General features: G+C 40.1%; 1 protein-coding gene across 7 annotated transcripts in view; it reads left to right on the plus strand.

Moving 5' to 3' along the window:
- sox5 (SRY-box transcription factor 5) overlaps nucleotides 1-12,500 on the plus strand; it is a 258,081-nt gene that overhangs the window by 46,076 nt on the left and 199,505 nt on the right. For 6 of the 7 annotated variants that reach the window (XM_061914079.1, XM_061914080.1, XM_061914082.1 and 3 more), the window contains exon 2: nucleotides 2,568-2,766. The exons of the other annotated variant lie outside the window; for it this stretch is intronic. In XM_061914079.1, coding sequence (XP_061770063.1) covers nucleotides 2,568-2,766 — 199 coding nt within the window. The remainder of the gene's footprint in view (nucleotides 1-2,567; nucleotides 2,767-12,500) is intronic. 7 annotated transcript variants of the gene reach the window in all.

The following is a 12,500-nucleotide window of genomic DNA, read 5'->3' on the forward strand; positions in this document are numbered from 1 at the left end:
AGAGAAAAGTACAGAGTGTCAATAAACCTTAAAGGCACTGCCTTTGCGTGCAGGTCCAATCAGATATCTACGGCTTTTCACACACAAGCGAATGCAAGGCATACTTGGTCAACAGCCATACAGGTCACACTGAGGGTGGCCGTATATACAACTTTAACACTGTTACAAATAAGCGCCACACTGTGAACCTGTCAAGGGTATTTGTTGACGAACCCCAAGATGCAGAGGTGGAGGCAGGCATGGAGTGAGCAAACATGATTTTAATATAAATACTAAGACAAAACCAAACAAAGGGTTCAAACCAAAAGTGCGCACGTGGGCGGAAAAAAACAAAAGGCCTTTAGCATAGAAGCTAACAAGAAACAAAAAGGAACTTTAGCATGGAAGCTAGAGGATAAAAAACAGGAAAAATTGGAAATGGCTAATGCTAACAGAAGCAGCTTACCGCTACGACGACCAGGACAAAATGTAGCACGACAGGTAGTAGCTGTAACAAAACGACACGACAAGAGCGACATGTGGCAACGACAAGTCCGAATGACAATACAATGATCCAGCCCTGACTGGAGGAACGAAGCAGGTAAAATAGGGTCTGGTTGATTGACCTCAGGTGTGACCAGATGCCAATCAGCCGCAGCTGAGTGAAAACAGGACGCAGGGAGACAAACAGGAAGCTGAACCAAAATAAGAGCACTAGACAGGAACTAAGGACAGGAAATACTAAACACACAGAGGAGAAACTAAAACACAAACAAACTGTCAGTGGCAACTCTGACAGAACCCACACCAAACGAGAATGACAAACACATTTCGGGAGAACATCCGCACAATAACACGACATAAAGGGGGACGGCGTGGCGAAGTTGGGAGAGTGGCCGTGCTAGCAATCTGAGGGTTACTGGTTCAATCCCCACCTTCTTCCATCCTAGTCACGTCTGTAAAGTCCTTGGGCAAGACACTTCACCCTTGCTCCTGATGGGTCCTGGTTAGCGCCTTGCATGGCAGCTCCCGCCATCAGTGTGTGAATGGGTGAATGTGGAAATACTGTCAAAACGCTTTGGGCTCCTTAAAAAGGGGAAGAAAAGCCCTATACAATTACAACCATATATATATATATATATATATATATATATATATATATATATATATATATATATATATATATATATATATATATATATATATATGTATATATGTATATATATATATATATATATATGTATATGTATATATATATGTATATATATATATATATATATATATATATATATATATATATATATATATATATACATATATATATGTATATATATATATGTATATATATATGTATATATATATATATATATATATATATATATATATATATATATATATATATATATATATGTATATGTATATATATATATATATATATATATATATATATATATATATATATATATATATATATTTATTGAATTATCCAGAGAATAGTGCTCGATACCGTGGTAGAGCGCAATATGTATGTGTGGGAAAAATCACAAGACTACTTCATCTCTACAGAACTGTTTCATGAGGGGTTCCCTCAATCATCAGGAAATTCTAATGGAAGCATTCACATACAATGGTTTGTATAGGGCACAGAGTGGGTGGGTACAGGCAGGCGTAGGGGCATGGTGATCGGCTCATGTGTTACCTAGGAGGTGTTTCCGTCTGTGGCGGCATGTTGAAATGATTTCACTGCGCTTGTTGAGGGATGACAGGTCTGGATGATATATAATAAACAGTTTCTCTTTCAAGCATAGGTTGCATATTTTATTACCACTGTTGTAAGGTGTGCTGGATGCAAGAATTTGCCATGTTATTGAACATTCAACATTATTGTCTTTGAGGTTCCAAATGTGCTTGCGGACCTTGCGGAATTCTACAGAACTCAGCATACATATATATATATATATATGTCTTAATTGGATTATCCAGAGAATAGTGCTTGATACCGTTGTAGAGCGCAATGTATGTGTGGGAAAAATCACAAGACTACTTCATCTCTACAGAACTGTTTCATGAGGGGATATGTTTTACAGTTAATGTTATGCATTCTGTTCCCTGGGTACTCAAGTGGCACCCAGTTGATGGACAGATAAAGACCTGACTTAGAGCACCACCTGTTGCCCGGGCAGTAAAATGTGGAGGTTTTTTTTGTAGTGCAGTAAGGTCTGGAAAAGTACTTTGAGATGCGAGCTAGTGAAGACCAAGGTCAACATCCGTGTCAACCCTCTGACCTACGAGCAGACATTATCAAGTGACGTGGCACACCAAATGTCGGATTGACTTGAAATTTCTCCCACGGCTCTTACCTAATCACCGTGAGATTTGGTACGCACCTCCAGGGGGACTCGCAAGCACATGTGTGGGCATTTTGGGGTTGTTTGGTTAAAAATCATGGCCGCCATCCACCAAAAGGGCCATGGACCGCCACTGGCCATGAGGGAGGGTACCTGTCTTGCAGCCACACTGGAATGAGCTTTATTCCACCTGACTGACTCCTCCTCTTCGTCTCCTTGGCTTCCTCTTCTGGCTTCCAGGATGTCTTCCAAGCGACCAGCCTCTCCATATGGGGGGACAGATGGAGATGTAACCATAGCAACCAGCAGACAGCGAATGGAGGATGAGGAGAGCGAGGGACTGGCGGGCGTCATCCACCTCCCCCTGGTCTCCTACTGCAGCAAGGTGTCCCCCCGCTCGCCCCCTTTCCGCAGCTTGGATAGCCCCCCCGGCCACACGGTAAGAAACTCCAGCTGGGCTCCTGGTGGGAGGGGGGGGGGCACTTCGTTATTGGCGGATATGTTGCCAATACGGTTGGCTTCTTGGAATCTGCAGCTGTCATCGTCGTCTTCTTCTTCCTGCTTTGCCTTCCGCGGCCAGCAGCCCACACACACACACACACACACACACACGCACACACACACATACACACGCGCGAGTGTAAGCCTGACCTCCAGCTGTAGGACAAGTGGGTGTTTGGGCCACTTCATTGACCCATGTTGGGCGTCAGGTGTGTTCCTGCACAGGTGTTAATACTCGTCCTTTTATTGTGGCCCGGCCCAACATTTTTAAATTGGCATGCCGCATAATTCTGACGTGCTCCACCTCGTCATTTTATAGTAACCCTTTCCGTCATTTTATTTGGGCCAGCCACTTCATTTTATTGTGGACCGCAACCTCATTTCCTGTCCCATCATTTTCATGTGGCGCGCCAAATAATTGCATCGTGGCCCGCCAGATCATTTTCTTGTTTACCGCGACATCATTTTATAGTGGCCCGTCCTGTAATTTTAAATGTGGCATGCCACATAATTCTAACATGGGCCGCCACATCATTTAATGTAGTACCCACGTTATTTTAAAGTGGACCGCCATTTAAAGGTGGCTCGCTACATAATTTCGAATGTGGCAGGCCACATAATTCTTACGTTGTCCATCATATCATCTTTTATGGTGGGCCACCTCATTAAATGTGGTTCTATAAAACATCCCTGTGTGAAAACGTGATCATATTTATATCTATACACATAAAAGGTGATTATATTTATATTTATACACATAAAAGGTGATTAGATTTATATTTATACACATAAAACGTTATTATATTTACATCTATACACATAAAAGGTGACTATATTTATATTTATACACATAAAAAGTGATTATAAAAGTCATTATATTTATATTTATACACACAAAAGGAGATATATATATATATATATATATATATATCTTAACATGGTCCACTTTAAAATAATGTGTGTGTATGTATATATATATATATATATATATATATATACATACAAGGTTATATTTATATCTATACACATACAAAGTTATTATAGTTATATTTATACACATAAAAAGTTATTATATTTATATTTATACACATAAAAAGTTATTATATTTATATTTATACACATACAAGGTTATTATATTTATATACATAAGAGGTGATTATATGTATACACTTAAAGTTGACTATATCTATATTTATACTCATAAAAGTGATTATAATTATATTTATACACATAAAAAGTTATTTTATTTATATTTATACACATAAAAGGTGATTATATTTATATTTATACACATAAAAGGTGATTATTTTTCTATTTATACACATAAAAAGGTATTATATTTATATTTATAGACATAAAAAGTTATTATATTTATATTTATACACATAAAAAGTTATTATATTTATATTTATACACATAAGAGGTGATTATATATATTTTTATACACATACAAGGTTATTATATTCATACAGATACAATGTGATTATATTTATATTTATACACATAAAATATTATATTTACATTTATACACAAAAAAGGTGATTATATTTATATTGATACACGTAAAGTATAATTATATTTACATTTATACACATACAAAGTGATTATATTTATGTTTATAAACATAAAAGATGACTATATTTACATTTATACACATACAAAGTGATTATATTTATGTTTATAATCATAAAAGATGACTATATTTACATTTATACACATACAAAGTGATTTTATTTCTATTTCTACACATTTAGCGTGTCACCAACTCTGGTGCAACATTTCTTGGCTCCGCCTTCTCGGGGCGACCTTTCCCTCTCCTAACTAAAACAAAACAATGCCAGGGCGCCGAGGAGCCGTAATGGAGCGCTCATTTTGTCATTAGGCGGCTGATAGGGGCCCCGCCCACTGCAGTGGACGTGTGTGAGTGCAGGTGGCAGCTGTAAAGCAAAGTCCTGGCATAAACAAACACTGCACAGTCACAATGCTGCACGCCGTCTTAAAGGCACAGTACACACCACACATGTGCCACATTGAGACCACATTGAGACCACATTGGGACCACATTGAGGCCACATTGGGGCCACACTGGTGCCACATTTGGACCACACTGAGGCCACATTGTGTTCACATTGAGGCCACGTTGGTGCCACATTGGTGCCATATTGAGGCCACATTGGTGCCATATTGAGGCCACATTGGTGCCACATTGAGACCACATTGGGACCACATTGGGGCCACACTGGTGCCACATTGGGACCGCACTGAGGCCATATTGTGTTCACATTGAGGCCACATTGGTGCCACATTGGGGCCATATTGGGACCACATTGAGGCCACATTGTGTTCACATTGAGGCCACAATGGTGCCACGTTGGTGCCACAATGGTGCCACATTGGGGACACATTGGTGCCACATTGGGACCACATTGAGAACACATTGTGTTCACATTGAGGCAACATTGTGTTCACATTGAGGCCACATTGGTGCCACGTTGGTGCCACATTGGTGCCACATTGGTGCCACATTGGGACCACTTTGAGACTACATTGAGGCCACATTGGGGCAATATTGATGCCACGTTGGGACCACATTGAGGCCACATTGTGTTCAAATTTAGGCCACATTGGTGACACACTGGTGCCATATTGAGGCCACAGTGGGGCCACGTTGAGGTCACAGTGGGGCAACTTTGAGGCCACATTGGGACCACATTGAGTTCAAAGTGGGACAACTTTGAGGCCACATTGGGACCACATTGAGTTCACATTGAGGCCGTATTGGTGCCACATTAGGGCCACATTGGGACCATATTGAGGCCACATTGGGGCCACATTGGGAGCACATTGTGTTCACATTGTGTTCACATTGAGGCCACATTGAGGCCACATTGGGGCCACATTGGGACCACATTGTGTTCACATTGAGGCCACATTGGGGCCACATTGGAGCCGCATTGGGGCCACATTGGGGCCACATTGAAGCCATATTGGGGCCACATTGAGGCCATATTGGAGCCACATTGGTGCCACATTGGTGCCACATTGTGTTGACATTGAGGCCACATTAGGGCCACATTGAAGCCACAATGGTGCCACAATGGTGCCACATTGGTGCCACATTGGTGCCACATTGGGACAACTTTGAGGCCACATTGTGTTCACATTGAGGCCACATTGGTGCCACATTGGGGCGACATTGGTGCCACGTTGGTGCCACGTTGAGGCCACATTGTGGCCACATTGAGACCACATTGGTGCCACATTGGGACCACATTCTGTTCAGGCCACATTGTGTTCACATTGGGGCCACATTGGTGCCATGTTGATGCCACGTTGAGACCACATTGTGGCCACATTGAGACCACATTGGTGCCACATTGGGACCACATTCTGTTCAGGCCACATTGTGTTCACATTGGTGCCACATTGAGGCCATATTGAGGCCACAGTGGGGCAATTTTGAGGCCACATTGGGACCACATTGAGTTCACATTGAGGCCACATTGGTGCCACATTAGGGCCACATTGGGACCATATTGGGGCCACTTTGGGGCCACATTGGGGCCACATTGAAGCCACAATGGGGCCACAATGGGGCTACATTGGTGCCACATTGGTGCCACATTGTGTTCACATTGTGTTCACATTGAGGCCACATTGGGGCTACGTTGAAGCCACAATGGGGCCACATTGGGGCCACATTAGTGCCACATTGAGAGCATATTGAGGCCACAGTGGGGCAACTTTGAGGCCACATTGGGACCACATTGAGTTCACATTAAGGCCCTATTGGTGCCACATTAGGGCCACATTGGTGCCACATTGGGACCACATTGAGGCCACATTATGTTCACATTGAGGCCACATTGGTGCCACATTGAGGCCACATTGGTGCCATATTGAGGCCACATTGGGGCAACTTTGAAGCCACATTGGGACCACATGGAGTTCACATTGTGTTCACATTGAGGTCACATTGGGGCCACATTGAAGACACATAGGTGCCACATTGAGACCACATTAGGGCCACATTGAGACCACATTGGGGCCACATGTCAGCTGGGGGAAAAAAAAGGATCCGATTAGGGCCACATTGACTAATCTGAGGCGAAAAGATCAGATTTGAAACACTTTGGAGCATTTAGAGGTCAGCATGGTGGGGCAGGGGTTAGTGCGTGTGCCTCACAATAAGAATGTCCTGGGTTCGATCCCGGGCTCGGGATCTTTCTGTGTGGAGTTTGCATGTTCTCCCCATGACTGCGTGGGTTCCCTCTGGCTTCCTCCCACCTCCAAAGACATTTACCTTGGGATAGGCCCCTCCCACTTCCAAAGACTTGCACCTGAGGATAGGCCCCTCCCACCTCATAAACCATGCTTATGATTCTCGCTTCTTTTAGGACAACCGTGGAGGACGCCAGGGAGGGGCGGGATCGCAGCTTTATCTTGTCGTTATGAACACACACACACACACACACACACATACACACACACACGCACACACACACGCACACACACACGCACACAGTCATAATGAAACTTCTGCTCTTTATGATAGCTCCCCAATGACTGCAATCTCGCTAAAAGATTATTTTTTTAATGAGTAAGTCAAGTTTCCCGTGTGTGTGTGTGTGTGTGTGTGTGTGTGTGTGCGCGCGCGTGTGTGTGTGTGTGTGTGTGTGTGTGTGTGTGTGTGTGTTCTTGAGACATGAAGAAGGAAAAGTAACTTCCATATGAGGAGGAGTGAACAAGTGAGGACATAAATCATGCTCCCATGACATTGCATTTAATAGAGAGCCAAATACTAGAGTCCGTGAACATTGCTCCAAAGTCAGGATTTTTTGTTGGTTTAATGTGCATGCAAAAGTATGGCAGCATTATGTGATAAATACACTACGCTACTAAGACTATAGTGGCCATTAACAGTTAGCATCTACAGCTGCGTTGCCCAAAATGCGGCACAGGGGCCATTTGTGGTCCCTTACTCCTTTGTCATAGGCCTTAAGCACGTTACAAATAACAAAAAAATTGAGATATCATTTGCACCCTTGCTGGTGACATCCATCAAAATGAGAATGGTCCCAAACAGGAGGGATTTTACAAATTAACTGTATGTTGCTTTTAAAAGTGCTCCCCCTCTTATCAACATATGAAATAACAAGTGTGTGTAAAAATGCGAAGTGCTCCCCCTTTGGCCAAAATTAACTAAAAAAATATATAAATATGTATATAGAGACATAGCGCAAAAACTTGAAGTAAATAATGAAGATTAAACACCAATCACAAATCAAAAAAAATGAAAATAACTAAAAACTTTTTTCTCACAATATGTTGACTTTTTTCTTATAAAATTGGGAACAATTTGTCATATTCTTTCTGCTTCCCATCCATCCATTTTCTACCGCTTATTCCCCCTGGGATCGCGGGGGACGCTGGTGCCTATCTCAGCTACAATCGGGTGGAAGGTGGGTTACACCCTGGACAAGTCGCCACCTCATCGCTTTCTGCTTCTGTACTCGCAATATTTTGTCCTAAAATTACGGCTTTTTAATGTAAAATTATGACTTTTTTTTATGTATCATTATGACTTTTTTAATGTAAAATTAGAACTTTTTTGTGTTAAATTATTATTTTTTAATGGAAAAAGGTGACTGACGTTTGCAATAACAATCTGACTTTTATCACAATATTGCCATTTTGTTTTTTGTAAAATAGTGACATTTTTGGAGTAAAAATTTGATTTTAATTGAGTAAAATTCCAACTTTTATCATAATATTGCACAAAAGTTCAGTTTTTCATGGAAGTTCTGACTTGCATTGAGTAAATTCGCAACTTTTATCATAAAACTGCCAGAATTATACGTTTTTCTTGTAAAATTCCAACTCATTTTTCACAAAAAGCTTTGTTTTATATTTGCATAGTATGCATATATTATTCATGTTGCAAATAAACTTCTTTATCTATCTAGAACGGCTGCTCCTAAAGAGGTAATTTTTGGAGGTCTCAAGAAGGCAACATATACAATTGTGTGTGTGTGTGTGTGTGTGTGTGTGTGTGTGTGTGTGTGTGTGTGTGTGTGTGTGTGTGTGTGTGTGTGTGTGTGAGTGTGTGTGTTAAAAGCAGTTAAGTGAAGAAGGTGCCAAATCACTATTATAGCATGTCTTTTTTATGATCTGCATATTTGTGCAGCGGAGGAAGAAATAATACTTGCAAATGAGGCAAAGGTGCTAATGGGCGAGCACTAATTGTTTGGCCAACACAAGAGAAATGTCTCAACATATTTCCTCCTTTTCCTCCTCGTATCCATCGCATGTGCGCGCAGCCTAGCGAGCGTCACGTGTGCGCTGGGACAGATTGAACGCCGCTCGTCATGCCAGGCGACACGCTAATGAATGAAAACATGCTAACAATCGGGAGGTCCTCGCCGTGGCTGCTCTTCAACACATTTTTCATCTCTACGGCGCCACAAGCGATGCCTTTTTTATTTATTTTTTTGCTCCATGGATTCATCACTTATTCTTCTCTTCTTTGATACATGACACTAGTGTTGGACGATACCACACATTTAGGTGTCGATCCGATACCAAGTAGTTACAGGATCATACAATAAAATATAATACCTGATAGACCAATAATAATATGGTTAAAAAATACTGAGATAAAGGTTAGGTGTCACGCTGTTTTCTCTTTTAGCTTGTTCTATCTACACTTCTGTTCAAATGTAATGTGTGGTATCGTCCATCACTAGTGTCAAGTATCAAAGAAGAGAAGAATAATTGATTATTACATTCGAACAGAAGTGTAGATAGAACAAGCTAAAACAGAAAACAGCGTGACACCTACCCTTTATATCAGTATTTTTTAACCATATTATTAAGGTTCCTCACCTTTGTGTTGATTAAACCTGCACAAATCAAGTCAAGTCATGCTGTTAATTCAAGTTCAAGTTCAAGTACCAATGATAGTCACACACACACACACACTAGGTGTGGTGAAATGTGTCCTCTGCATTTGACCCATCACCTTGTTCACCCCCTGGAAGGTGAATGGAGCAGTGAGCAGCAGCGGTGGGTGCACCCGGAAATATTTTTGGGTAATTTAACCCCCAATTCGAAGCCTTGATGCTGAGTGCCAAGCAGGCACTCACTAGACAACTTGTCTTTTAGTAGTAAGTAAACAAACAAAGACTCCTAATGAGTCTGCAGTAACATATTCTGTCATTTATCATCATTTTATTTCATCAAAATTATAAAGGACAAACTGTAAAAATCTATTATTAATCTATTCGTTCATATCTGCTTATTTTATTTTTTAACATGTTCTATCTACACTTCTGATAAAATGTAATCATAACTTATTCTTCTCTTCTTTGATACATGACACTAGTGTTGGACGATACCACACATTTAGGTGTCGATCCGATACCAGGTAGTTACAGGATCATACAATAAAATATAATACCTAATAGACCAATAATCATATGGTTAAAAAATACTGATATAAAGGGTAGGTGTCACTCTGTTTTCTGTTTTAGCTTGTTCTATTTACACTTCTGTTCAAATGTAATAATCACTTATTATTCTCTTCTTTGATACTTGACACTAGTGTTGGATGATACCACACATTTAGGTGTCGATCCGGTACCAGGTAGTTACAGGATCATACAATAAAATATAATACCTAATACACCAATAATAATATGGTTAAAAAAATACTGATATAAAGGGTATGTGTCACGCTGTTTTCTGTTTTAGCATGTTCTATCTACACTTCTGATAAAATGTAATCATCACTTATTCTTCTCTTCTTTGATACATGTCACTAGTGTTGGACGATACCAGGTAGTTACGGGATCATACAATAAAATATAATACTAATAGACCAATAATAATATGGTTTAAAAAATACTGATATAAAGGGTAGGTGTCACGCTGTTTTCTGTTTTAGCATGTTCTATCTACACTTCTGATAAAATGTAATCATCACTTATTCTTCTCTTCTTTGATACTTGACATTAGCTCCCATTTTTATAGTCTTCGGTATGAATTGGCCGTGGTTTGAACTCACAACCGGCCCATCTCAGGGCGGACACTCTAGCAACTCGGCCCCTGAGCATGTGGCGTAGTGGCCCTCATGACATCTCATAATCATTTATCTTTGCATGTTTTTGTCACGTCTATTTTGTTTCGGTCATGTTTGGTTTTGTCTTTTGGACATTCAGTTCTTGTTCCTGCACTTCCTTGTTCGTCTTATTACCATAGCAACTCATTAGTTTTCACCTTGTCCTCATGTCTCACACCTGTTTGCACTCATCATAGCTATTATTTATACTGGCGACATGGCGACTTTATACCTCAACTGCCTTCATGCCAAGCCATGCTGCTTAATCATTCTGTCAATGCCACGTAAAAATGTTGGTTTGTTTAGATGCCACACTTAGTGTATTTTGTTCTTTTGTCCATAGTCATGCCTTTGTGCTAGTTTTTGTTTTCAGTATTCAAGTTTGTTCTCCGCCACTGTGCGCGCCTTTTGTTTGCCTTTTGTTAGTTATAGTGTTTAGAATAAATGTGTACTTACATTCACTTCTCGCTCGTGCCAACTTTCCTTTGCATCGCGAGAACAATCTAAACCCCAAAGTCCACGATCTGACAGTTTTAGCTCCTTCAACATCTTTCATTTCACTTTGGGGTCCATACAAATGAGTGACGAGGGAACGGAGCCTTCCTCAGTACATTGCATAGTCTAGCTAACGTCCCTCCACAGTGTTTTAGTTACTTCTGAATCACTAATCCTGGCCTCCAAGACGACAAATGAGGATGAGGAATAACTAAACGTGCTTCATTACACACCGTAGGAGGATACGATAGCGATCCTGAATGGATGGATGGATCAATACCAATATCAACAGTAATGATACCAAGTGGATATTAGGATCATTACATTTTTTTTATTATATTGTTATTGTTTATAAAGTCAATAAATACATACCTGGACACATGAGGACCTTGAATATGACCAATGTATGATCCTGTAACTATTTGGTATCGGATCCATACGTAAATGTGTGGCATCATCCAAAACTAATGTCAAGTATCAAAGAAGAGAAGAATAAGTGATGAATACATTTGAACAGAAGTGTAGATAGAACATGTTAAAACAGTAAACAGTGTGACACCTACCCTTTATATCAGTATTTCTTAACCATATTATTATTGGTTTGTTAGGTATGATATTTTATTGTATGATCCTGTAACTACTTGGTATCGGATCGACACCTAAATGTGTGGTATCGTCCAAAACTAATGTCAAGTATCAAAGAAGAGAAGAATAAGTGATGATTACATTTGATCAGAAGTGTAGATAGAACATGTTAAAAAATAAAATAAGCAGATATGAACAAATAGATTAATAATAGATTTTTACAGTTTGTCCTTTATAATTTTGATGAAATAAAAGGATAATAAATGACACAATATGTTACTGCAGACTAATTCTGAGTTTTTGTTTGTTTACTTACTACTAAAAGACAAATTGTCTAGTATGTTCAACATTTTACTGTTAATATTTTGTAATGTGTGCTATTATTGCATGAGTACTTCAACTGAAGGACCTTGGAGTCAGAAGTGTGTGTGTGTGTGTGTGTGTGTGTGTGTGTGTGTGTGTGTGTGTGTGTG

The sequence above is a fragment of the Nerophis ophidion genome, linkage group LG10 (genome assembly GCF_033978795.1).
Source record: "Nerophis ophidion isolate RoL-2023_Sa linkage group LG10, RoL_Noph_v1.0, whole genome shotgun sequence".
NCBI lineage: Eukaryota > Metazoa > Chordata > Actinopteri > Syngnathiformes > Syngnathidae > Nerophis > Nerophis ophidion.